General features: G+C 37.6%; 1 protein-coding gene across 4 annotated transcripts in view; it reads right to left on the bottom strand.

Moving 5' to 3' along the window:
• Positions 1–3,567: 3,567 nt before the first annotated feature.
• Positions 3,568–27,890, bottom strand: part of LOC149822074 (AMP-dependent synthetase and ligase family protein) — a 146,683-nt gene continuing 122,360 nt past the window's right edge. For 3 of the 4 annotated variants that reach the window (XR_016426194.1, XM_089981538.1, XM_089981539.1), the window contains exons 14-17: positions 7,271–7,330; positions 7,010–7,054; positions 4,975–5,084; positions 3,568–4,269 (exon numbers count right to left, since the gene is read on the bottom strand). Coding sequence is in view for 3 of the 4 variants with exons in the window: in XM_089981538.1 (XP_089837664.1) it covers positions 4,041–4,269; positions 4,975–5,084; positions 7,010–7,054; positions 7,271–7,330 (444 nt within the window). In the remaining variant the exon portion in view is untranslated. The remainder of the gene's footprint in view (positions 4,270–4,974; positions 5,085–7,009; positions 7,055–7,270; positions 7,331–27,890) is intronic. The other variant, XM_089981540.1, reaches the window with a different exon arrangement.

Genomic DNA, 27,890 nt, shown 5'->3' with positions numbered 1-27,890 from the left:
TGCAACATTATTATATTTTTTATGCGAGATAACTCAAGTATTTGGGATGTTTGTCAGTTCAAGTTAAAAAAAAAATTACAGAATTTTTATGCGACGTTATTACATTTTTTATGTGAGGTAACTCAAGTATTTATGATATTTATCAATTCAAGTTTCAAAAAAAATGCAAATTTTTTTATGCGATATTATTATATTTTTTATGTCAGGTAAATCAAGTATTTGAGATGTTTGTCAGTTCCAATTTAAAAGAAAGTTTGCTTACAATTATTTTATGTGAATTTTATAAATTTTTAATACGTGATAACTCAGGTATTTGCGAGGTTAGAGTTTCTAGTAGAGACAAAAAAAATCGCATATAGAAAAAATTCACATTGAAAACAATAGGTGTGAGGGCTAAAAAGGTCTATAAAATAACAATATTTGTGATTTGGACAGCAGATGAATTTGTTAATTTTGAAGGCATTTTAGAAAACGTGTCATTTTTGCCATACAGTATAGTCATTTTTCATTTATTTATTACCTTCCACCATAGTCCGGTACGCCTCGAGCGACACTACCTGAACGGTGTTGATGTCGATGGCCTTGACACAGTTGTCAGCGATCCTGTTAAGGAGAGGGTGGCCGAGAAAAGATCAGGCCACTAGATCTCCCAAAGGTGGGATAGGACCAGCAATGCTGCCTTTGACACCTGTTGGAGATCTCGCTGAACCCATCAGCCTTCCCCACCGACCCTCCCCCGAGCAGACCTCCATGGGGCTCCTTGTGAAACCGACAGTGGGTTGGACCTTGCCAAACCCAATCAGCTCAAACCTTGGGCCTACCTTGGTGTTCTTCCCCTATCGGCACCCACTTGCCGCTCGTGTCGTCGAGCCTAGGTTTGATCAATTCTAGGTTCCCCTTCTTCTCTGAGGTATTTGCCAGCACTGCCTCTGGCAGGAGCCAATGTGTGCATGCCTTCAGACCGGAATGTCCCATCCTCTTGATCGTGCTAGCTGGCAAGAATTGATCCACCGTGCAGCGGAAGGCCATGCTCAACCTGCAACTCTTTGCAGCGCGATACAACGCCTCCACTACAGCCACCAACCATGGCGTCTGGTTCTATTGTTGGAGGGGAGCAAAGGGAGAGGCTGATTATCGTTGTGTTTCTCTTTCTATGCCAACATGCACACGCTCTCGAGTGCATGCTTGGTCTTGTGGGATTTCGTGCAGTGTAAGAATTGAGTGTATATTTGGGTAGGACAAAACTGTTGCTTTAAAATTGTTGAAAAAAATGTTAAAATATATACTTAATCTTATAAGAAATTCTGTTTGGAGGCATGTGAACACTCTTTTTAAAGCACCAGTTTCTCGAGTCTTGGTGAAATGTGATTTGACTGTAACTTTGTTTTCAAGATACAACTAAGCCACAACTTTTTTTGCGTTAAACACGACTTTAACTTACACTATGAAAGTCGCTTACCACGGCACGATCACCTTTGTCTAGCTTCAGACAAGAAAGATGAGAGATGAGATATAAACTTAAGTGAATGTCTTAACGGTCATACATAGTATAACGGTTACAAATAAAAGTTCACCGGTCATAATTAAATACATAACGGTAATATTCTAATGGTTAATGGTCATCACAATTAAGTACCAAGGGCCAAGTAGAGGCTAACTCATTTAAAAGCCTAACAGTCTGCTAATTTATGCCTCTATCATTTAAAAAGTCATTGTCAAATCAAACATGACTACAAACTTAGTGGCTTGGTCAAGTCAAACATGATATAAGCTCGATAAATGCATAATTTTGACACATTGCAACAAACCCTGTCCTTGCCTCCTTGATGAGGTGACGAAGTTCTTGTGGGCAGCCTCATGTTATCGTGTCAACATACAAAAGCATTGACAATTATGCCATGTTGCACCAGCCATGGGGATATCGACAAGAGAACCATCCACTCCTTGGTTGCAAACAAATTCAAATCGTGATCAAATGAGGTGGTATGGCACTAATAAGGTCTAACGTTGACATCAAATCATTTGGCTTGATTCCTTCACACAATCTCAATACATCATCAAATCGGATTTTATCTTTTGAGGGGACCAAGAACGCCAACCATGATATTTATCTGGCAGAGCTAAAGGAAGATCTTCAAAACAAGATGAAGGTATTCCTACAAGAAGAAAAGTCAATCATGTTGGTGAAATTATATATATATATATATATATATATATATATATATATATATATATATATATATATATAGAGAGAGAGAGAGAGAGAGAGAGAGAGAGAGAGAGAGAGAGAGAGAGAGAGAGAGGACCAAGATAAAGTATTTGAAGGTAATAAATATGACAAATAATTCACCTCATGAAAGTTCCATTTAGCAGCAACGATTGACAAATTGTCGGAAGGAACTATTAATTATCTTCTTAATCAAAACATGCAAGATTTTTCTTGACTCACGCCCCGTCATATGCAGTTGCCTCTATCAACCTCAACTAGCAGACCCCACAACGGCCCCTCATTTTCTGGTAACAGTGCCTTCGGATCAACGTGCCAAAGCATGGGCATGCACATAATTCACAAGATGCATACACATACAACAAATGGACTTCGGTTTCCGACGGGCCAAGGAGAACACGCTTGACCTGCCAGCAGCCCAACCCCACCCTTATTAGGGTTGGGCTAGGCCCAAGTCTTATTGTGCTACAGTTGTGATATATACGGGCAACTCAGCTGGGCTCAGGCCAGACCCCATTCAAAAACATTTTACTTAAACCTGATACTGGCCAGGTTTACTACTGGGGATGGCCAGGCCTAGGTCTTATCAGGTCTCGGGCTGAAAAAGTATCTTAATCAACCAAGCTGGGTTCAGGACCCAACCTGATGTCCCACCCTGTGAACAAATGCATCTGCCCATATGATTACAACCTGAGCAAGTAACATATAGTTGTTGCAGGTGAAAAGTAAGGTTTGAGAAGACAATATTGACCAAGTAAAAAACTAATCCATATTCAAGGCGTGTTGAGGTTTCTGGGAGATCGACATGAACAGAATGATAAATGGCACAACAAGATTGATACAAGAATATGTGAGAGAAAGACATGGTTACAGACAGTAAACATTCCAAGGCTTGTGATTTTTTCTCTCGAATTGTGAATTTTAAAATAGTTATCCTTTTCAAGAGTGAAAATAAAGTGATTCTTAACATGCAACTAATAACGGGCAGATATGATAGCTATTCAAAATTTTGAACATGTAGTGCAACAGAACGTGGGCTTTTCTCTAAAATTGGCCATCTTTTCTGTCTTTCTCCTGAAAAAACTGGGAAATTTACACATTCCTGGGCCGATTATTAGTTTGACACTACATGCAGGAGCAATAAAACACCCTCTAAAACTCTTACCAAGAAGCTCACTTGCTTGACATTTTCTCCAACCAAATCAATACACATAATTAATCTATATACAACATAATGAAAATACCAAAGATCAAATTTCTCGCCAAAAAGTAGATTCCAAAAAAGTAGAATACTCGAATCACCATTTGAATGCATACCATGTCAGGATTATTGCTAGTGGAAGCTTCAACTTGGATCTTTTTACTTGGTTTGGACCATGAAAAATCCTCAGGTCATAGGCAGGTTTATCCAGTCAACAATCAAGCAGCTGTTGACCCAAAATCCGCAATAAACTGAAAACCACCTACTCTTCTCAACTAGAAACAAAACAAACATATGATTCATCGAGGATTAAAGTACACCATGAGAACAACAGTATGCGATGATTCACATAGAGCATGCACATAATGGTGGCCATTCGTCACTGGTTTAGTAGTACACCTCTGAACACGGGTTGCATGAAAAGCAGCATTTCCCCAAAGAATTTGACACCTGATGGCTCTAAAAGAGTGCTATATACTTGTCCTCCTTATCTGACTGCTCATGCCCCTGGCATGTTAACTGTGAGAAGAAGCCTGAGCTAGCACAAGCCCCACATACCAACTCTCTTGGCAGTTCTGAAAATTAGCTTGACCTCAACAACATATACAACTATCAGTCATCAACAAGAGATAAACAATATATGTAGTCATCCCTACAACCAACAAAAACTCGACCACTTATCATCAATGGTGAAGAAAAGATATCTCCTGGGAGATCCATCTTTGCAAATTGATATACATCCAACTCCGAATCTTGCTCACTTTGATTCTTCTCTTTGATTGCATTGGGATTAATTCTAAGTATGTGAATGCTTCCAGAACTGCTGCAGATACAAGCTAACCTGGAAAGAGACCGAAAGCTAAGCATGTGTGCATTTTTTTCCTAATGACGAGATATAAGACAAAATGCTAAGGATAACCTTTCAATGATTTGCTTTTTATAAACATCAAATACCAAACAATTGTAAAAGATAAAAAGAGAGGTTCAGCCGTAGAAATCTCTCTCTCTCTCTCTCTCTCTCTCTCTCTCTCTCTCTCTCTCTCTCTCTCCATGTGTTTGTTTAGTTAACCAACATATGAAGACTTTTTTTCTTTTTCTGAAATTTTTCTTTGCTGAGATTATCTAAAGAACAAGATCTGTTAGTCAAACCTCTTCAATAGAATCTATCATTCTATGCCACCTCACCTTTTCCAGGGAATTCTTTGGTAAAAAATGAGGGGTTCAGCCATGAAAATCTCAACACGTCTGTAGATCATTGTACACACACACACACTGTGGTGTGTGTCATCTCTCTTCTCTTCCCTTTTTCAGTTCCAAGTTCTAACCTTGTAGAGAGCACATATACGTGTCTGTTAAGTTAACCAACATATGAAAACTTCTCTTTTTTTTCTTTTTTAAATTATTCTTTGCTGAGATTATCTGAAGAACAAAATGTTAATTAAGTCTTTTCAAAAATCAGAAAATTATGGTGGATTAGAAGAAAAGAGAAGTTCACAAAAGAAGCTGTTAATAAAATACACAGAGACTGCCAATCTAAAACCATAACCTGTAATGTGTGTGACAAGAACCAGACAGCAGAACAATGTTTTCGTCAACATAAACAGAAGAAGTAATTGGGTCTCCAATCTGATATTCCCATATTAATTTTCCATTTTCCTGAAACAACAAAAACAAACAGCTTCAAAATCATGGCATTCAACTTCTCCATAGCATCTTTATTTGACAACTGGTAGAGCCTAGAGCGTTTCATTGCAGACTTTTTCATTGCATGGTACATGATCTCATATATTATGCCCATCATGTTTCTTAAAATTGATGTTTGACAAGTACAATCTGTAACATTAAACTTTTCACTGATAACTGTCTGTCACATGGATACGGCTTAAGATATGAGGATTTGGCCATTTTTATGAAGTTCTCAATGCAATTAATATATGAAAGGGATATGAAATGGGAGTCAAAATGGAGTATCCCTGTGACACATAACTTTGAAAGCACCAATCTCAAACTTCTGTCTTCAACATCACAACAAGAATATGCAAAGATTACAATAACTTGCTGAGAATGCAAAACAGAACTTCAAGAAATCTGGTGAACCATTAAAATGGATAATATAATTCAATTAAAGAAAATGAGAGAACGACAAGAGTTGAAGCAGCACATAGAAAATCCATAGGCACAATACACACCAAGAAATGTGGGTAATAAAAGAAATGCTCCAAGAAACCAAATATTAAAATGGTCAAAAAAGCAAATGATAAATTCACTAAAAGCGGTAACTAATCTATACTAGGGATAGGAAAAACATGTTATTTTGACGAAGACTAAAAAAGGCCTGGGGGAATGCATGTTATGAAAGCAAAAAGATAAGCAACTTTTTACAGAGTGGTAAATAATGACAACTCAAGCATAGATGATGCATCAAAAGAATAGAAAGCGAAATATGTAAACATCAACAACAGTTTTATATTATTACAAACATAAAAAACAGATCATAAAACATCATAAAGATATCAACATTATCTACAGAACATTTTGTATAAGGTATATAGATGTAACTTATATATAGAAGAATGATTTTTATTGTTTTTGGATAGTTCCAGGCCAAGATTACTGAAACCCAGACCAAAGCGTGTCAAGATTTTTTGGCCTGTACATAGCCCAGCACCAACATGTGTTGGCTCTGGAACTGGGCCAGGACTGGGTCGGATAGGTCAATCCATCAGGTCATTGGCCTAGTAGGGCTTTTTTTTGTTGCCAGACTTAGCTAAGCACGCCATGAAAAACAAACAAAATCTTGCAGAATTTCATTGAAAAATCATGGTAGGCTAGAATAGGCATGCTATGCACTTAACGTGGATATTTTATTTTAATATTGCTTTCCCTAGAGCTGATGCCAAAGATGTTTTGTTGGTTAGAAACGGATAGCATGAAAGAGAGAGATCTGAATTTATTGGTTCCAAAAATATTTAGATTTTTAAGGCAGTCTAATTCTAGATCATTCACTTTATTTGGTATTTTACTTGCCTGAAAGACAATCATTATTTATTTCCTTTCACTTGATATTTTGCTTATTATAGAAATGTACTGCATTATAAAAATTTATTTAGCTTCCATTGGCTCAATCTGTTGTTTGAAGTTTGTTTCTTTCTTTCAATTTCCCAACAGTTTTGTTAAATTTCTTTTATATATATATATATATATATATATATATATATATATATATATATATATATATATATATATATATATATATATATTGGAGCCATAAATTCGTACATTGAAGTGGATCATACACTATACTCGAGTTCTGGTCATGAAAAATGCCTCAAACATATCAGGCAGGTAACAGTATTCTTTATTTGTATAATTTCTTGTTAGTGGTGTAAAATGACAAGACTGATAATAATAACTGACTAGGATAAATACATGTAAATTAAAATTATATAAGCTTGCACTGCTGCGGAATGCATGAGTAGCCCCACTTGCAACAGGTTCAAAAAACACTAATTTTTTTAGTGCATGTCATTTACCAACCCAAGCTAAAGGTCAGAAGTATGTAGTTAGATCAGGAAGCTTACCAGCTCAAATGAGTAGACAACTCCATTCCGTGAGCATATCAATACCTGCTGGGACATTATACAAGCAATCACCACAGCCCTTTCTACATTTCAAGTATAACATTCTAATGCAATCACTTCAGTCCACAACACAGATAGCACCAGGATCCTTGTAGAAAGTTTATCATAGATTACAACATATTCCAATTCGTTTTGTACATGATCATGCTTGACTTTTTGCATCATTGCTGTAGTAGTAGATTCTGGAAAATAAATTTGTACCTGAGAATAGAGCAAAGAAGAAATGCATGCTCCTGCAAATACTGGACCACCTGTGATTGCCTGGAAGAATATCAACAAAAATCATTTCCAGCTAAGGAATGGGATATCTTTCTCCTATTCATATACAGGGTGCAACCATACATACATAGGAACAGACCATATGTGTTTGTGCCTGTGCATGAGTTACACTCACCACATGAAAATTCTGTCTGTGAATCCAGGGAAGTCATTCTCATTTGAAGCAGCAAATGAGAAGCGTCCCTGCCCCGCATCACACTTAACCAAGACCTTCGAGTCAAACCCAAAAAAAGCTCGGGCAGTCAGAACACACACCTCCGTCCATGTAACAGCTAACCCATTGCATTATATAATAGATGGACTTTCTGTTAAAAAATATTGACTCTCACAAATCACATGAACTGTCATGTAGAAATAGGAGGTTTCTACTGAATGACAAAAAGATGAGACATGACAGCAGGATAGCAGTTGTCATATGCCACATGAATATGGACAGCTATGGAACACAGTCATAGTCATTTGTATTTCTACTAAGGGTATTTTTGACAGTTATCATTTTTTAATTTTCCTTTGTAAGTGCCCCATCTTACTGCAGCTGCTGACATGGAGTTAGCAGAGATCATTACCATTTATGTACCTTATGTATATGCTATGTCACACGGACTCGGCTCCAAGGTCGCCGCACCCGCGTCGACACGCACCGACACGGGTGCGGACATGGGTGCGGCTCGGACTCGGTCAACCCGTCCCTGGGTGTGGTCAACGCACCCAGGGTCATTTTGGTCCATTTTTTGGAATTTTTTTTTTTTGAATTTTTTTTTAAATTTTCTGGGCTACAGCTGTAAGGAAAAAAACCCATCACAACTAAAAAACCTGTACACTTTCAAGTTTTAAGTACAGAATGGGCACAACTCAAGTTTTTGTGGTTTTTTCCTGTATGAAGAAAGTGAATTATTACAGTGTATGAAGAAAGTGCCCAAAAGTGAATTATTCCTGTATGAAGAAAGTGTACAGAATGCCTTCACAACTCATCACCTGTCCCCTAATGGGCACAACTTTGACCGAGTCTTATATATATATATATATATATATATATATTTTTTTTTTATTTTTTAATATATATATATAGCCGAGTCCCCGTGTCCAAAATTTTTGAAATTGCGCCGCACCCGTGTCGCACCCGCACCCGCACCCATGTGACATAGTGTATATGTTATTGTAATGACTAATGAGATAAGAACAAAAGCAAACAAGAGCCTCTTATGGGCTTACAAGAACACAACCAACCAAAAATAGGACCACTTATGGATCAATCCACACCGCCCACACAAGGGCCAAGAGAGAAAAATAAGAGCTTTTGTATTACACAATGCTTGAGAACAACAACAACTGCGCCTTCATCCCAAAACAATTGGGGTCGGCGGTATGAACCAAAAAAGAAAATCATTCTGGGTCTTCCACATGAATCCTTCTCCTCCAATCATTTTTATCCAATGTCATGTCCTCGGTGACATTCAAAGCATTCATATCCTTTCCTATCATCTTCATCCAAGTCTTCTTAGGCCTACCCCAACCTCTTTTAACTAATATATTTTTTCATTTCTCCATTCTTCTTACTGGAGCATGATTAGGCCTTCGCCGAATATGTCTAAACCACCGTAATCGATTCTCTCTCATCTTATTTTCAATGGATGCAATGCCTACCTTCTTACGTATCTCCTCGTTTCGAATCTTATCTTTTATTGTATTTCCACACATCTATCTAAGCATACGTATCTCAGCTACACTCATTTTTTGAATATGATGTCTCTTGGCAGCCCAACATTTCGTACCATATAGTAAAGCGGGCCTAATTGTCGTCCTATAAAACCTTTCCTTCAACCGCAATGGCATTCTACAATCGCACAACACTCCAGTTGCACTTTTCCATTTCATCCACCCAACCTTTATCCTATGATTTACATCTCCATCAATTTATCCATACTTTTGAATGATAGATCCCAAATATTTGAAACAGTCATCCACCGGTATTTCTTGCTCACCAAGCTTCACTAAACTCCCATCACTACTTCGTTGCTTACTAAACCAACATTCCATATATTTTGTCTTACTCTTACTCAACTTAAAACCTCTTGCTTCCAATGTCTGTCTCCATAATTCTAACTTAGCATTAACCTCGGCTCTAGACTCATCAATCAAAACAATATCATCAGCAAACAACATACACCACGGCACATTTTATTGAATTGATCTCGTATTAACCCCACTTTTAAATGTTATTAGGTGAGACTCCCTCTTCCTAAACCAAGTGTTTGCTAAGATCATATCATAGGACAAACCAAAATCTAAAATCCTTTCTCCACTTTCGTTTCTTTCTCCTATACCATAGCCTCCATGATACTTTCAAATTCATCCCTACTAATGCCTACATGTCCATTAAGGTCACTGCCGATGAAAAGCTTTTCTCCATAAGATATCCCTTGTACTACTCCATCTAAATCTTCCCAAAATTGACACTTAATGGAATCATCTAAACCTACTTGAGGTGCATAAACACTAATAATATTAATAATATCCGTACCTAATATTAATTTAATGAGTAAAATCCTATCACCTTTCCTACGGACCTCAACTACATTATCTATAAACTCACGACTAATAACAATCCCTACTCCATTCCTATTCCTATTTATTCTTGTATACCAAATCTTATATCCCCAAGGTTCTATCACTTTTGCTTTCTCACCTACCCATTTGGTCTCTTGTAGATATAAAATATCAATCTTTTTTCTACACGTAACATCTACTAACTCTACCAACTTACCAGTTAAAGACCCTATGTTCCAAGTGGCTAACCTAATTTTATGGTCTTGAACTATCTTCTTACCCCCACCCGTCTAACAAAGTGAGGGAACCCTTGCCTATTTGACACCACACCCGGGCGCCAGTGTGACGCGTCGCTTCTGGGCGACGACCTAGCAATCCTTGCCCATTTATCACTGCCTCCGGGCCTATAGAGTACAACGCGTCGCTCAGTAGGGAATGCCCCAACGAAATATACAAAAGGAGAACCCCTATTTATAACAAGGTAAAGAGTTAGAGAGCAACTTCAACCAGAGTTACCGGAAGCGCCTAGATAAATGGGGAAGCGCGCTTCCCCGAAGCGTGCTTTGAAAGCGTAAAACGTCACCCTTCCAAAACGTGCGGGGAAGCGCCATTTTTAAATGGAAAGCGCGCTTCCCATCACGCTTCCCCCCTCGCTTCCACGCGCTTCCCCCAGGCTTCCCCATTTTTCCAATTTTTTGTATTTTTTATTTTTATTTTTTCACTTCCCCCTCGCTTCCTAGGTCGCTTCCGGTTCGCTTCCTAGGTCACTTCCGAGACGATTCCCGATTCGCTCCTAAGTGGTCCCACGCTTCCTGCTTCCTAAAATTTTGAAATTGCCTTGCTTCCCGCTCCCGCTTCGCGTATCGCTTCCCGCTCTCGCTTCCTCAACTGGCAACCATGGCTTCAACAGCTAGTTGGAGCTGTCCCAATCAATGACATTAAAAATAAAAAAGTAAAAACAAAAATTAAATAAAAGGTACAATCAGCCCTTAATGGGTTGACCTCTACTACAAAATAAAATGACCGAAATAACACTAATGGGTATTTCTGTTTATATATATAAGCACAAGCTTAACACCCCCGCTCAAATTCACATTGTAACAACCGAGAGTTTGTGAAGAAATGAAATATAGGTGACAGGAGCATTTTAGTGAAGAAGTCTGTCAGTCAATACTCATATACTACATATGACAACGTGATGGTCTTCTTCAGAAATTTCTCACGAATGTAGTAACAATCTATTTCAATGTGCTTGGTCCTTTCATGGAATGTATGATTGTTTGCAATGTATACTGTGCTCTTGTTGTCATAACATAATCTCGAGGGTTCTGCAATGTAAACTCTCAAGCAGTGTTATTAAAAACGTGCCTCGCCTCAAGGCGAGGGGCTTTATGCCTTGAGGCGCAGGCATAAGGCGCAATACCCTTGAGGCATGCACCTCACAGGCCTTGAGGTGCACGCCTTGATGCGAGGCGCGCCTCGGACTGAGGCACACACGTCTCGATTTATTTGGTCAAATGAGGGTCAAAACCCTCATTCGACCAAAAAAATAGGGCTTAAACAAAGCCCTACCGACCCCTTTTATGTGTTTTTATTTTTTTCTCACCTCTTATCTCCCTCTACCTCCCATCTCTCCCTCGTTTTCGTGCACGACAGCAGGACCACCATCGCCGGTGACCTCCTCGCAACAACAGCCCCAAACGCCGGTTAAGGTAGGATCTCTGCACAGTCTTCTTCCTCGTGTTCACACATAATGCATTTGCTGGCCACATGAATGTCTCTCTTTTTAAGGTTAAACTGGGTTGTCAAGAGAGACCAACCATGAAAACATGCGAGTGCTAGGGGAAGTCTCAGCACTTAATAAGGTATGTTTGGAAACCACTCAATGCCAGATCTTGTCTTCAGTGCATCACATCCACCCCCAGTCTGTCAGCAAGGCTTTGTTCAAGACATCTAACCTGGTGATGCCTAGTCCACCTCTATCTATTGGGGAGGTGACCAGTGCTCATTCAACTATCTGCCTTTCCTGGCTTCAATAACACCATACCAAATGAAGGCCTGCATCAATTCAAAATTACAAATTCCAGTGACATGGGTATTATTGTATTTCTGAGCAATGTATATAGAAAGAGATCCCCAGACACACCCAATATCCAGAATTGTATGCCCATCTTTTACATCTGCTCTCTCACAATATGTCGCCAGCATTTCTCTCTCAGCTTCCTCTAATGTGTCAGACTTATTTCTGAAGTAACAGCAGCTGCAAAATACAGTTCATAATATTTCAATTTGTTTAAATTGGGTTAGAAAGACCTGGTATAAGAAAGAACCAAGAGTAGCACACTTTAACAAACAGTTCTTGTGCATTCTTATTTTTGGCATTCTTGGGTCCCAACAAACAAAGTGTTCTATGTTGATCACATAGGATTTCATTTTTCAACTTAGATTTATTTGATTGATTGCATGTTTTCGGTTTTGATGAATTTCTGTATTACGGATACAACAACAACAACAACAACAACAATGCCTTCATCCCAAAACAATTGGGGTCGGCGATATGAACCAACAAAGAAAATCATTCTGGGTCTTCCACATGAATCCTTCTCCTCCAATCATTTCTATCCAATGCCATGTCCTCGGTGAGGTTCAAAGCATTCATATCCTTTCCTATCATCTCCATTCAAGTCTTCCTAAGCCTACCCCGACCTCTTTTAACTAATATATTTTATCATTTCTCCATCCTCTGAACTGGAGCATGATTAGGCCTTCGCCGAATATGTCCAAACCACCGTAAACGATTCTCTCTCATCTTATTTTCAATGGGTGCAACGCCTACGTTCTTACGTATCTCCTCGTTCTGAATCTTATATTTTATTGTATTTCCACACATCCATCTAAGCATACGCATCTCAGCTACACTCATTTTTTGAATATGATGTCTCTTGGCAGCCCAACATTTCGTACCATATAGTAAAGTGGGCCTAATAGTCGTCTTATAAAACTTTCCCTTCAACCGCAATCGCATTCTACGATCGCACAACACTCCAGTTACACTTTTCCATTTCATCCACCAACCTTTATCCTATGATTTACATCTCCATCAATTTATCCACACTTTTGAATGATAGATCCCAAATATTTGAAACAATCATCCACTGGTATTTCTTGCTCACCAAGCTTCACTACACTCCCATCACTACTTCGTTGCTTACTAAACCGACATTCCATATATTCTGTCTTACTCTTACTCAACTTAAAACCTCTTGCTTCCAATGTCTGTCTCCATAATTCTAACTTAGCATTAACCCCAGCTCTAGACTCATCAATCAAAACAATATCATCAGCAAACAACATACACCACGACACATTTTCTTGAATTGATCTTGTAAGCTCAACCATCACTATAGCAAATAGGAAAGGGCTTAAAGCAGATCCTTGATGTAACCCAACCGTTATAGGAAAATTGGTTGTCACCCCTCCACAAGTGCGGACATTGGTTACTACTCCTTCATACATACCCTTAATTATACTAATGTACTTAAGAGAAATACCTTTCTTCATCATTGTCCACCAGAGAACGTCCCTAGGTACTCTATCGTATGCCTTCTACAAATCAATAAAAACCATATGCAAATCTTTGTTCCTCTCTCTATTTCTCTCAATAAGTTGTCTAAGAAGATGTATAGCTTCCATAGTTGATCTTTCAGACATAAAACCAAATTGATTCTTCGATATCATGACAACCTTCCTCAACCTAGACTCAATCACCCTCTCCCAAAGTTTCATAGTATGACTTATGAGTTTTATACCACGATAGTTTGTGCAATCTTGTATATCACCCTTATTCTTATATAGAGGCACCAAAGTACTCTTCCTCCACTCATTAGACATCTTATTTGTCCGCCAAATCTTGTTAAAAAGATTTGTCAACCATTCTAAACTTTTCTCTCCCAAGCATTTCCAAGCCTCGATAGGTATACCATCGGGGCCAACTGTTCTTCTTGATTTCATTTTCTTCAAAGCCTCTGCAATTTCTTTCTTTTGAATCTTGTGCATGAAGTCACGATTCATCTCATGAAAAGGAATGGAGAAGTCTCCAAGATCCTGAGCATGACTTCCATTAAATAGCTTATCAAAATAATCTTTCCATCGCTCCTTAATCTCCTCATCTTTGGCTAAAACCCTTTGTGTTTCATCTTTGATACATCTAATCATACCAAAATCCCTCGATTTCCTATCTCTCATCTTTGCAAGCCTATAAATATCCTTCTCGTCCTCTTTGGTATCCAACTTGTCATAAACCTCCTTATATACCTTATCCCTCACATTTCGAACTACTTTTTTAGCTTCCTTCTTTGCTATCATATACTTCTCCAAATTCTCATTATCACGACTCTTACTTAGATTTCTATAAAACTCTCTTTTAACCTTAATAGCTAATTTGACATTCTCGTTCCACCATGATGTATCCTTACCTAGCAGTGCACCGCCTTTAGACTCACCCAATACCTCCTTAGCCACCTTTCTCATGCCACCCGCTATCTTATTCCACATTGAGTCTAAATCCTCCTCGAGACACCAATCAGCTTCCTTAACTACCTGCTCTACAAACATTCTTTGTTTAGCTCCTTTCAGTGCCCACCACTTAATTCTAGGATTTATCCTATGAAAATCCCTTTAGCGGCATTGTCTAATTCTAAGATCTAAAACTAAGACTCTATGTTGTGTAGCTACACTTTCTCTCGGTACAACCTTATAATCGATGCAACCCCTATCTGTCTTTCTAATTAGGAAAAAATCTATCTGACTCGTATTAACCCCACTTTTAAATGTTACTAGGTGAGACTCCCTCTTCCTAAACCAAGTGTTTGCTAAGATCATATCATAGGACAAACCAAAATCTAAAATCCTTTCTCCACTTTCGCTTCTTTCTCCTATACCATAGCCTTCATGATACTCTCAAATTCATCCCTACTAATGCCTACATGTCCATTAAGGTCACCGCCGATGAAAAGCTTTTCACCATAAGATATCTCTTGTACTACTCCATCTAAATCTTCCCAAAATTGACGCTTAATGGAATCACCTAAACCTACTTGAGGTGCATAAACACTAATAATATTAATAATATCCGTACCTAATACTAATTTAATAAGTAAAATCCTATCACCCTTCTTATGGACCTCAACTACATTATCTATAAACTCACGACTCATAACAATCCCTACTCTATTCCTATTTCTATTTATTCTTGTATACCAAATCTTATATCCCCAAGGTTCTATCACTTTAGCTTTCTCACCTACCCATTTGGTCTCTTGTAGACATAAAATATCAATCTTTCTCCTACACATAACATCTACTAACTCTACCAACTTACCAGTTAAAGACCTTTGTTCCAAGTGGCTAACCTAATTTTATGGTCTTGGACTAACTTCTTTACTCCCACCCGTCCAACAAAGTGAGGGAACCCTTGCCTATTTGACACCTAAAAAAAATAATTTTTAATTTTTTAAAAACACTTCTAACATTCCTATTTTCAAAAACACTCAAAAGTAATACTTATTTCTAAAACTACACTGCAAATACCATTATTTCATAACAATTACTAGGTGGCGTCCCCTATGGAGGACTATTTTGGACTTTTTAACCTTTGCCTAGTTGGATTTGAGATTGAAGCATGTAAGATTTGGATCTTGACTCCAGATCTTCGCTCCAATTGCTTTGAAATAACTCTAGAATGCCCGAATTGCACCTGATTTGGATGAAATTCACACCCAAAACTCCATGTCAACATCTTCTCCTCTTCTAAAAGGAGCTATTTTCGGAGCCGCCATGTCAACATCTTCTCCTCCTGATAAGACCTCTTGGCTTTTAGATTCGGGTGCTTCTTTTCACATGACCCCAAATTTTAATTATTTTTCCGAATACTCAAAAAATCCCTCTCCATCTTTTGTTTCAATCGCGGATGGAACATCTCTTGAAGTAAAAAGAATATGAATTTTAAAAAACAAGGGTTCTTTATTCCAAAAATTAGATTTATACCCAAATTAAACTTAAATTTGCTTTCTGTTTCTCAACTCTTGGATCATGGGTGTGATATATGTTAAAATGAAAAATGTATTTATATATATATATAATAATATAATATTATTATATATACATATATGAAATGAAATGGGGATCTTCGAAACACGAGCTTAGATTAACAAGGGCAAGTGTCAAGAATGACACTAAAGCATAACCCTTAAAAAGGGTATAACTGGAAACAAAATAAAAATAAAAATGTATTCTTTATTGATATGAAAAACCAATTGCTTAAGAAGCATTGGAATAAAATACAAGAGGGGCTGCACCCCTTTATATACACAGCTAAAAGAGGACTCAATAGAGCTGTTGGGCACAGTCCAACAGCTCTATTTAGAGTTGTTGGAATGTGTCAGTCCAACAGCTCTATTAAGAGTTGTTGGACTGTGTCAGTCCAACAGCTCTATTGCTAGTCAAGTTTGGACAGGACTTGACTAGCAACAGTCATTCTAGTTCAAACTGAACTAGATGACATAAAGACAAAAAATAAAGGGAAAAAATTACAGAAAAGAAAGAAATGAAAAATGTATTTATATATATATAATAATATAATATTATTATATATACATATATGTACAGTTTTACATTTTAACACTCCCCCTCAAACTTACGGTACAATGAGCGAAAGTTTGTCTAAGAGAAAGTGAAATCGGGGAGCAGCGAGAGGCTTTGTAAAGAAGTTTGCTAACTGATATTCTGAAGTGACATATGGCAGATCAATTATCCCGTGTAGATATTCCTCTCTAACGTAGTGACAATCCATTTCGATGTGTTTGGTGCGTTCGTGGAATGTTCTGTTACTAGCAATGTAGATCGCACTTTTGTTGTCACAACACATTTGTGAAGCCTTTGTTGCTTCAGCTCCCATGTCAGCAAGCAGTCGTCGGAGCCAAACTACTTCCATGGTCGTGGTTGCCATGGCTCTGTATTCAGCTTCGGTGGATGAGAGAGATACCTTCTGCTGTTTTTTACACCTCCACGAGATTAATGATTCCCCTAAAAAGACATAAAAGCCAGTAGTTGAGTGTCTGTTATTGGGATCACCTCCCCAATCAGCATCAGTATATGCAATTAAATCAAGAGAAGAGGAGGAAGATAAGAAAAGTCCTCGTGAAAGAGAGGACTTGATGTATCTGATAATACGCATGACTGCTCCCATATGAACAGAAGTAGGAGCATGTTGAAATTGACTTGCTGTATGAACAACATGTGCTATATCTGGTCTGGTAATGGATAGATAGGAAAGTGCCCCGACAAGCTGTCTGTAAGGAGTAGGGTCTGCAAGAAGTTCTCCATCATCAATCTTCATTTTAACATTAACAACTTCTGGAGTGTCAACTTTCTTATCATCAGTAATACCAGACCTGAAAACAATATCAAAAGCAAATTTAGTCTGAGATAATAAATATCCTCTAGGAGAATAAGCAACTTCAATGCCTAAAAAATATCTCAACAAGCCCAAATCAGTCATTTCAAAATGAGATTTAAGAAGTGTTTTGATTGTTTCAACTCCCTGTTTATCGCTTCCGGTGATGATCATATCATCCACATAGAGAAGAAGCACAATGATCCCTGCATCAGAATTCTTAATAAACAAAGCAGTGTCAGTTAAACAGAATTGAAAACCAATATCAATCATAACACGACTAAACCTATCATACCAAGTTTTTGGTGCTTGTTTAAGTCCATAAAGAGCTTTTTCTAAGCGAAGGACTTTACCCTTAGGAATACTTAGACCAGGAGGGGGTTCCATATATACTTCTTCAACTAACTTTCCATTTAAAAAAGCATTTTTGACATCCATTTGAAAAATAGACCATTTTTTGATAGAAGCTAAGGCAATTAAGGTTCGGACAGTAGTCATACGAGCCACCGGAGCAAAGGTTTCTTCATAATCAATCCCATATTCTTGGGCATAACCTTTGGCTACTAAAAGGGCTTTATATCTTTCAAGAGTACCATCACTCTTGGTTTTAATTTTATAAACCCATCGACATCCTATAGTTTTCTTCCCTGGAGGAAGATCTTGAATATTCCATGTAGAAGCCTTTTCAAGTGCATCTAATTCAGCTTTCATGGCTTCTATCCATTTGATATCATTTTTTGCTTGAAAATATGTAGATGGTTCTTCATATGAGTGAATTAATGCAATAACTGCCCTATATGTGGGTGAGAAAGACTCGTATGATACAAACTTTCCTGAAGGCCTCGAGATTCGGGTTGATTGTCTAGTTGGAATGTTAGAATATTTCTCAAGTGCACATGGAGGATTAGACTCTTGTCGCCTGGAATATTGAATACTAGTATCTCTATGAACTTCTTCATTTTCAACATTAAGATCAATAATTCTTTGATCATCATCAAAGTTACAGTCAAGGTCATATTCATTAGATGTTGATGTTAGATCTAGCAAAAAGGAGTACTCAGTGACGTCTTTTAATTTTATAAAATCAAAGAAGCTCTCCTTTTCAAGAAAGGAAACATTTATAGACACATATAGTTTATTATTTTTGAAGTCAAAACATCTATAACCTTTCTGGTTTTCAGCATATCCTAAAAAGGCACAGGGAATCGCACGAGGGAAAAGTTTATCATTTTTGTCAGTAAATATGAAACATTTGCACCCAAATATTCTTAATCTAGAGTAGTCTGGAGAAATGTTCATAAGTTTTTCAATGGGAGTGATATTTTGTAACGAAGAAGATGGCATCCTATTAATGAGATAGGTGGCAGTTAAGGCAGCTTCTGCCCAAAAGTCTTTAGGGACTTGATTTGCTATTAATAAAGTTCTAGTGGTTTCTATAATATGGCGATGTTTTCGTTCTGCCAGTCCATTTTGTTGAGGTGTATAAGGACAAGATCTTTGATGTGTGATGCCATGCAATTTAAGATAATTTTGAAAATCTGTGGATAAAAACTCTCCCCCTGAATCTGTGCGAAAAATAGTAATATCATTTTGAAATTTGTTTTTAACCATATTATGAAAAGTTTGAAAGTATGAAAATACTTCAGACTTATGTTTGAGAAAGTACATCCACGTATGTCGGGAGAAATCATCGACAAAAATAACATAGTAAACAAATCCTCCTTTAGAAATTACTGGTGCAGGACCCCAAACATCCGAGTGTATTAATTCAAGTGGTCTTGAAGAGAAAAAGGTTCTGTTCTGAAATGGTAATCTTTTCATTTTGCCGAGAATACAATCTTTACAATCAAATGATTCAGAGTTACAAAATTTCCCTAGATTTGGAAAATGTTGGATTTTGGCTATATGTGGGTGACCAAGTCTCTTATGCCACAGTTCCAACTCTATTTTTTGAATATTATAACAAAAAGCTTTCTTCGGCATTTCCAAAAAATCCATGTAATAGAGTCCTCCTTCTCTATGGCCTTCCCCAATCAGCTTGCCTGACTGGCGATCCTGTACCCAACAACCATGAGAAGAAAAAGAAATATTACACCCATAATCAGAAATTTGAGATACAGATAAAAGATTTAAATTTAATTTGGGAACATGTATAATTTCTGGAATAAAAATTTTTTTTGTTTTATAAATTTTTTCAAAATCTCCTATTCCTTCTATTTCAAGAGAAGTCCCATCAGCAGTAAAGACCTTTGACACACTTGTTTTATTTTTAACACATTTGGATAGACTTTGATTATTTGGGGTCATATGAAAAGATGCACCAGAGTCAAGAAGCCAAGAAATTTTACCTAAATCAGAAAAAGATGAGGCTGCTGCGCCGGTTGAAGCTTCAGATGAGGAAGAGGCACCTTTGATGAGAGGCTGAAGGATCTCCATTAGTTGGGCCAGGGAAACTGGTGCATCCTGATCTTTAGGCTCCGATCCAGCAATTGCAGCTCTTTTTTCTCTCAGCTCCTTAAGTTTGGGACATTGTGGCCTGTAGTGTCCCGGTTCATGACAGTGATGACAAATAACTTTCTTCTTATCATAGTCACCATTTTGTCGGTTAAAGTGAGGAGGCCTATATGATCGAACATGATTCCCTGGTCTAGACACGGCTAAAACGGAATCATCTTCAATTTTTAAAGAACCTTTCCGGAGACGATTTTCTTCCATTGTTAACTCTTCAATAGTTTCAACAATAGAAGGAATTTTTCCCCGGTGAAGTAGGGTCGATTTAGTGGTTTCAAATTCCGGCCTTAATCCAGTGATAAACTGGTAAAAATGTTCAACATCGAGTTGTTTCTGACGAAGCTCGATGTCTTCGGCACAATGCCACTTTGGTTCTAAAAGGGAAAGTTCTTCCCAAAGTTCGGACAACCCATTGTAATATTCACGAATAGTTTTGTCTCCTTGTGTCATCATTCGAACTTTTTCTTGGAGGTTGCACACGTGTGCAATATCTTTAAGGGAATACATATTCTTAAGGTATTCTCATGTCTTATCGGCATGATCAAATTTGGCAAGACTTGAGCATTTTTTAATGTCAACGCTATTGATAAGCCATGACATTATATTCGCATGAGATATTCTCCATTCTTTCCATTTCTTCTCGTATGAGGCAATAGCCTTGATTTTCTCTTCTTCCGATAGAGGGACGTCTTTATCTCCCTCCTTTTTAGTAAGAGATAGCTTAGGTTCCGAATCGGAACCATCCACAATCCCCCATAAGCCTTTTCCCCATATATGGTGCTTCATGATTGAAGCCCATGTTACATAGTTCGTATCGCTTAGTTTCATAGGCATGATGATGACTTTATCATTGTCATCCATCGATTACAAGGAGAGAAAGAATAGGGATAGAAGAGAAACAAGAAGGAAAATGAGAAAGAAAGAAAAAAAAAACAATACAACAAGATGTGAAATCTTCTCCAATGAAGTGATAAAACACTTCTCTTCAAGTGCCGAACACTTTTGCAAACGGCACGGAAACCGAGGCAGCTTTTCCTCAAGATTTAGTACTTCCGCGGCTCTGATACCATGAAATGAAATGGGGATCTTCGAAACACGAGCTTTGATTAACAAGAGCAAGTGTCAAGAATGACACTAAAGCATAACCCTTAAAAAGGGTATAACTGGAAACAAAATAAAAATAAAAATGTATTCTTTATTGATATGAAAAACCAATTGCTTAAGAAGCATAGACATATAATAGAGACAACTCGAACATTACTTGTTTCTCAAAACATCCCAAAAGGTTTTTGGGCTGAAGCGGCTTTAGCATATGTCTATCTGATAAATCGGCTACCTTCTAAAAACTTGAACAATCTCGCCTTTTGAAAAATTGTATACCAAAGAACCCGACTATAGTCGGTTGAGAATTTTTTGTTGCAAATGTTTCGTTCTTACTGACAAGAACGACAAGCTTTCACCAAAAGCCATTGCCTACGCTTTTCTTGAATATTCTGAAACCCAAAAAGGGTTTTTTTGTTACGATATTAAGAATGACAAGCTATATGTTTCCTGAAATGTGAGTTTTCTAAAAAATGTTAATGGTTTTGAAAGGAGTGAACCCTTTGAAGAAAACATGGAATACATCTTTTATTTGAAATGTTAGCACATGATGATGATAGTGATGACGATTTCATTCATAATGACGTCAATGATAAAGAAGAGACTCTTCCCATCCACCTATCTCCCAAAATAGAAATGAAGGAGCATTGAGAGATCCTATAACAAATACCCATAGAGATAGAAACAGTTTTAGGCGTGCAATTGAAAAATTCAGTGAACCTAGTGGGTCCAATTCAATAAATGATGAAAACCTACGAAGAACTGAGAGAAGTAGAAAGATGCCTTCTAGGTTTATTTCATATGATTCGTTTACTCCTAAAAATAGAGTCTGCCTTAGCGTCATTCATTCCTATATAGAACCCAAAAACTTCAAAGAAGCCAAAAAGAATGATGAATGGCTGAAAGCAATGGAATGTGAGCTTTCAGCTCTCAACAGGGCAAAGACTTGGGAGTTTCAAGATCTTCCTAAGGGTAAGAAAGCAATAGGGTGTAGACGGGTATTTAAGGTAAAAACTAAGAGTGATGGATCTCTTAAGAGATATAAGGCTCGATTAGTTGCAAAGGGATATAGTCAAGAATACGGGATTGACTATGAAGAAACTTTTGCCCCTGTGGCCCGAATGGTCATTGTCCGATGTCTCATTATCGTTGCCTCAATCAACAAATAGAACATCTATCAAATGGATGTTAAAAACGCCTTCTTAAATGGTGATCTGAATGAAGGGTATATATGGATGCTCCACCGGGAATGGAGACTCCCAAAAGGAAAGTGTTTCGTCTTCGAAAAGCACTTTATGGTTTAAAACAAGCCCCTAAGGGTTGGTATGATAGATTTAACTCTGTAATGTTAGAAAATGGTTTTTCTTCCTGTTCCACTGACACTGCCTTATTTGTTAGAAAAACCAATGCAATATTGTCATTCTACTCTTATATGTGGATAATATGCTTATAACCGGAAGTGATTCTAAAGGGGTTAAAAGCATAAAATCAATTTTAAAGGATAGGTTTGAAACGTCTGATTTGGGATTTTTAACTTATTTTTTTGGTATTGAAGTAGCATACTCTCATAGAGGGTATTTTTTATCTCAAACTAAGCATGCCTCTGAGATTATTGACCAGTCAGGTATTACAGATGATAAGGTTTGTGAAACTCCTGCTATAGTAAGAGCCAAAATGAAGATTGATGATGGTATTCCTCTCTCCGATCCCACCCCCTACAGACAGCTTGTGGGATCTTTGATGTATCTGAGTATTACTAGACCAGATATCTCTCATGTAGTTCATACTGCAAGTCAGTTCCAACATGCACCAACATCAATTCACATGAGTGTCATCTTACGGATTGTGAGATACATAAAAGGCACACTAAACAAGGGAGCATTTTTATTATCTTCTTCTAAATTAAAATTAATTGCTTATATTGATTCTGACTGGGGAGGTGACACAAATAATTGTCACTCCACCACTGGTTTTTAGGTGTTTTTAGGAGACTCGTTGATTTCATGGAGATGTAAGAAGCAGCAAAAAGTGTTTTTATCCTCAACAGAATCTGAATATCGTGTCATGACGACTACTACCATGGAAATTGTATGGATTCATCAACTATTAGAAGATATAGTGATCTCAATAAAAGGGCCCACCAAGCTATGTTGTGATAACAAGAGTGCAATATACATTGCTAAAAATCATACTTTTTATGAGCAGACTAAACACATTGAGATGAACTATCACTATGTTCGGGAAGCGTATCTGAAAAGGAGTTATAGATCTTTCATATGTAACTTCAGAATATCAGTTGGCAGATTTCTTCATCAAAGCTTTGTGTGCTCCGTGGTTCAATTTCCTCCTTGGCAAACTTTCGGTCATCTTGCCCTAAGTTTGAGGGGGGGTGTTAAATTGTAATTTATAAGACAATGTATTTTCTATATATATTTTATATATATAAAAGAAGATACATATACATATATATTTCATATATATGTACATGTATCCATCTACTTGTATATATAAAACATATATTTCTTTCTTGTATTGGTTGTAGGGGTATTTTAGTCATTTCTACATTTTACGCATATTCATGTTTTTTAATATGATTGTAATTCCTCCTTTTTATTTTTTCTTATTTTTGTAAATTTTTTCATTTCTTATTTTTGTTTTTTTTATATAATGTTTTTGTACACAGTCAGTGATTGACTGTATACAGTGTACAACAGTCAGCTAGTGACTGTGTACACAGTTTTAAAAATATAGACGTTGAGCTGATTCCCAACGTCTCTAATAAGAGCCGTTGGGAATAGCCCAACGTCTCTTAAGTATGCTTATAAATAAGGGTTATGTGAGCCCATTATATGTATCACTAAGGAGTTGTCTCCTTAAGCTTATAAACATTGTGCATTTATTGCACTTTTTTGGTGTAAAGCTTGTAAACATTGTGCATTTATTGCACTTCTTTTGTGGTGTAAAGCTTATAAACATTGTGCATTTATTTTGTGTATTGAGTATTTGAAGTATCAAGTTATTTGAAAACTTGATTGTTTGCATGGATTTTTCACAATCTCCTCCATTGACAGTTGCTTCCTTCTTTGGAGTGTTTTCTCCAACCGTGGCCACCTTTCCTTTAAGCTTTGGACAAACTGGCTTAATATGCCCCGGTTCATTACAATAGTGACAAATCACTCCTTTTCTATACCCATTATTTTTTGAAAAATGGGGCGGTCTATATGCTTTTACATTGATTCCCGGCCTACTAATGGCCAAAATTTCATCATTCTTAAGATTTATACCAAGACGAGTTTCCTCTTGGCATACTTCGGCCAAAGCATCTTCAATAGGTAAGGCCTTACTTCTATGAAGAAGAGATGTCCTAACTTGTTCAAATTTGGGCCTAAGCCCATGAAGAAATTGAAAGAAATGCTCTTTTTCAATTTATTCTCTTCTAAGCTCAATATCTTCCGAAACCACCCACTTGGGCTTAAGAAGAGCGAGTTTATCCTAAAGAGGGGTTAAAGCACTAAAATAATCACGGACACTCATGTTCGCTTGTCTAGTAGATCTAATCTTTTCTTGACAAAAAAATTGTTTAGCAATTTTATTAGGGTTACATTCTAAAAACTTAAATATTTAATAAGTTAAACATTTAAAAACGGGTATGGATCCTCTGGTGGATCCGGATATGCCCAAAACCTGGACCCAGCTGTGATGGGTCGCGAGTCACGGGTTCGGTCAAACCAAACCCGCAACAGTGGTGCGTTAAAAAGGTAAACACACACACACATTTGGACCCGGGTCGGATCCGGATCCGACCCGGATCTGCCAACCCGTTAGGGTTAAAACTCGCATGGCCAGGGGTTTCTTTTAAAACTTCCCCTTGTGCCGCTCTCCCTCTTCCTCTTTCTGCTGGGGTTTCCTGATCAACGCCCTCCTGCACCCTTAAAATCAGGCAAGGGTGAGGGAGGCCTTCACCCCTGCACTCTTTGCCCTCTCGCTCACCGATGGCCTCAGCCAACACCCTCGCTTCCCATCCCGTTTCCTTTCCAGCCGCCAGCAGCGTCGCTGCCATTTCCCCTTCACTCGTGTACTCTCGTTATCTCTCTCCTTCACGATTCAAGGAAGAGACTCTGCGGAGTCATGGCTGATCGATAGCACAATGATAGGAAAGTCGACGAAAAGGGAGAAAGGCTTCAAAAAGAGGTAGGGTACTGTATTTTTCTTTCTAGTATAATATGGGGTCATGCATGCTATGTGGGTTGGCCGGACCCCCAAATCCATCAAGTTGGGGATTTAGATTACCGAGGAAAACCCCAAATTGAGTTCCTCCTTTTGCCCAGTTTTCGGATTTGCTGTTAAGGGTGGATTTCCCCTTTTCTGAAAAAAAAAGGGGGGGAAGGGGTTTTCGATTCCTGCTATAGGGTTTCATTAACGGCTATAAAAAAAAGGCGGGGTTTAAATGATTCTGTAGTATATTATGTTGCAAATAATGGAATGGGTTGTTGCTCAGCCAATCGGCGTGACCAAGTCTGTATATACGTCTCTCTTAAAAGTTTTAATTTCTCAAATTGCTATTTTCTGCATAACATAAGTTGTGTGATTGGTTCTGTAAGCATGCTCTACCCAAATTTACTTTTCAGTAAGTATAGATCTTAGGGGAAATCCCTGTTGTGTCATTTTTTTTTTGGTACTTTATATGCCTAGTGTTGTGAATGAAGGTTTTGGTTTGAAATGATAGGATTTCCTCTGCATTCCTGGTATACATCCTGCTTATGAACCTGGATGTTTCTGAAAACAGTATTATATAGGTCCCCGAGTATGAATAAGTCCCCTGATGTAAGTCTGGTGCATATGATTGAGTGTTACGTTTGTCTAATACTATTCATGACTCCGGTTCTGTGTATTCAATACTATTAATCATGCATGTCAATGGAATATATATATATATATATATATATATATATATATATATATATATATATATTCTTATATATCCTGAAATTGCAGGTCGTATACCTCTGTCCGACAGGTTACTGTTTGTCATGGAAAGATATTTTCATAAATGATTTGCATATAGGATCTTGATTCTGGTTACACCTTCTAAGTGCTCAAGGCTATGTTGTAACTTTGTTACTATGTTCTGTTGGGTACTTCGCATACTTTTTCATTCCATTAAGTGACAACTCAACCTAGAGGATATCTTTTGATTCTGTGGACTGTTGGTTTAATAGTCGTGCATGACCTATAATCGGGTATATTGTTTCACAAAATCTTGCCAAATAAATCTGGGTACCTAGATTGTGGTCAAGCTACCTCTCCACATGGAAGGTGTTCAAAGCTGGCGTTCGTGTGAATACAGCAAGTCAGTACGGTAATAGTGATGATGCAGCAAGTATCTGCATCATATAGGTGTTGGTGCTGGTATATGGCAAGATGCAGTGGCCTTCCCCAAAGCGTCATGGGTTGCACCTATATTATGAATACACAGTATAATACATACTTTAAATACAGTACTTTGCTTCTATAGAGAAAATGCAAAAAGTACTCTGCATTGATAAATAGGTAAATCTCTGATCAGATTGTAAGAACATTACACACGTGGAAATATTGGTTTAAATGCATAGTATTGTATTTTGTGGTTGTCATAGGACATATATATATATAAAAAAATGGATCTTATTGGTAAAGCCACGACTGGTACAGGTACATTTTCGGTAAAATCAATCCTTGTGGTCACCATGGGGAAATATGTGATTTTCAAATCCGAAGATTTAATCACATATAAGGTTGATGTTCAATTGTATATTAAGCCATAACTTATGTGTGTACTTAGCTGATGATAAGTTTGTTCAATTGCATATTAAGTGACAAAATCTTTATTGTTCAAATTAAGCTGCATAATTTAGTATGTTCAAATGCATATTAAGTGTATATCATCTAGAAGGTTCAAATGGCCATTAAGATGTTTATTCTCCAATGTTCTTATGCATGTTAAGTTGTATATCTTTCTGAAGTACTATTGCCTAACACTACATATTTGTTGAAAGTATCAAATGCCAACTAAGCTGTATATCTTGTGGAATGTTCAAATGAGAATGTGTTTGGAGAAGAGTATCTAGTTGTATTACCAAATCTCTAGGATTACACTGCATGCTCAATAAAGGGCACCAACAATGTCTTTGTTTGTTTGGTGGAGTTTTTAATACATGCCACCCTGTGCTGGGATGTTATAAGTCAAAACCTAATGGTACGTTGTGGCAATTTGCTATTGAAGAATAAATAAATAATAACAATGATGATGAATGATGATCTGATAACCGAACCTATGGGTCAGTTTGTTGTGGACATATGAATGTCAAGCCAGTGTGTTGAGGGTCATGCATAGACCATCGAAGTTATGATGTGAATCCACATGAAAATGAAAATATAATATTGTTGCCCGACTAGTTTAAAGGCACCGGGGCATTCGTGCTTGACTGGTTTAAAGGCACCGAAGCACTTTGAGTGGGTTATGCAATCAATATGACAAAGGATTGGGACTGTTCTTTACACCTTGGTAAAATGACTAAGGTTGGGAATTCTATTGTTGTGGTAGTAGAAGGAAGTTGGGAAATGCCCTGTACTTCGGGAAATAAATTAAATGAAAAGATTAACCCACTCAGAGTCGGGCTTACCTTGGAGAGGGTAGGTGGTACAAAACTCTGGGGACGTGTTTATCTGTTTCGAGCTAAAGTGACTCGTTGGTCCCCAGTCCTCGGAGTTGGGGGGACCCAGACTACCAATGTGTCTTAGGTGGTAACTCTTTGTTCTTCTGCAAAAGTTAGGGATGCATCCTGTTTTGGTTTTGGCCTTTGAGCGTTTTCTCTCGGTCACTGGCCGCTCCCTTGGGATTTCAGTCTCAGTTAGAATGTTCGAGTTAATAAAATACCCTTGAATAATATA

The sequence above is a fragment of the Nuphar pumila genome, chromosome 11 (genome assembly GCF_984573655.1).
Source record: "Nuphar pumila chromosome 11, dmNupPumi1.hap1.1, whole genome shotgun sequence".
NCBI classification, from domain to species: Eukaryota; Viridiplantae; Streptophyta; class Magnoliopsida; order Nymphaeales; family Nymphaeaceae; genus Nuphar; species Nuphar pumila.
Note: the sequence above shows the minus strand (reverse complement) of the source record. Positions and strands in the feature narration are given on the sequence as shown.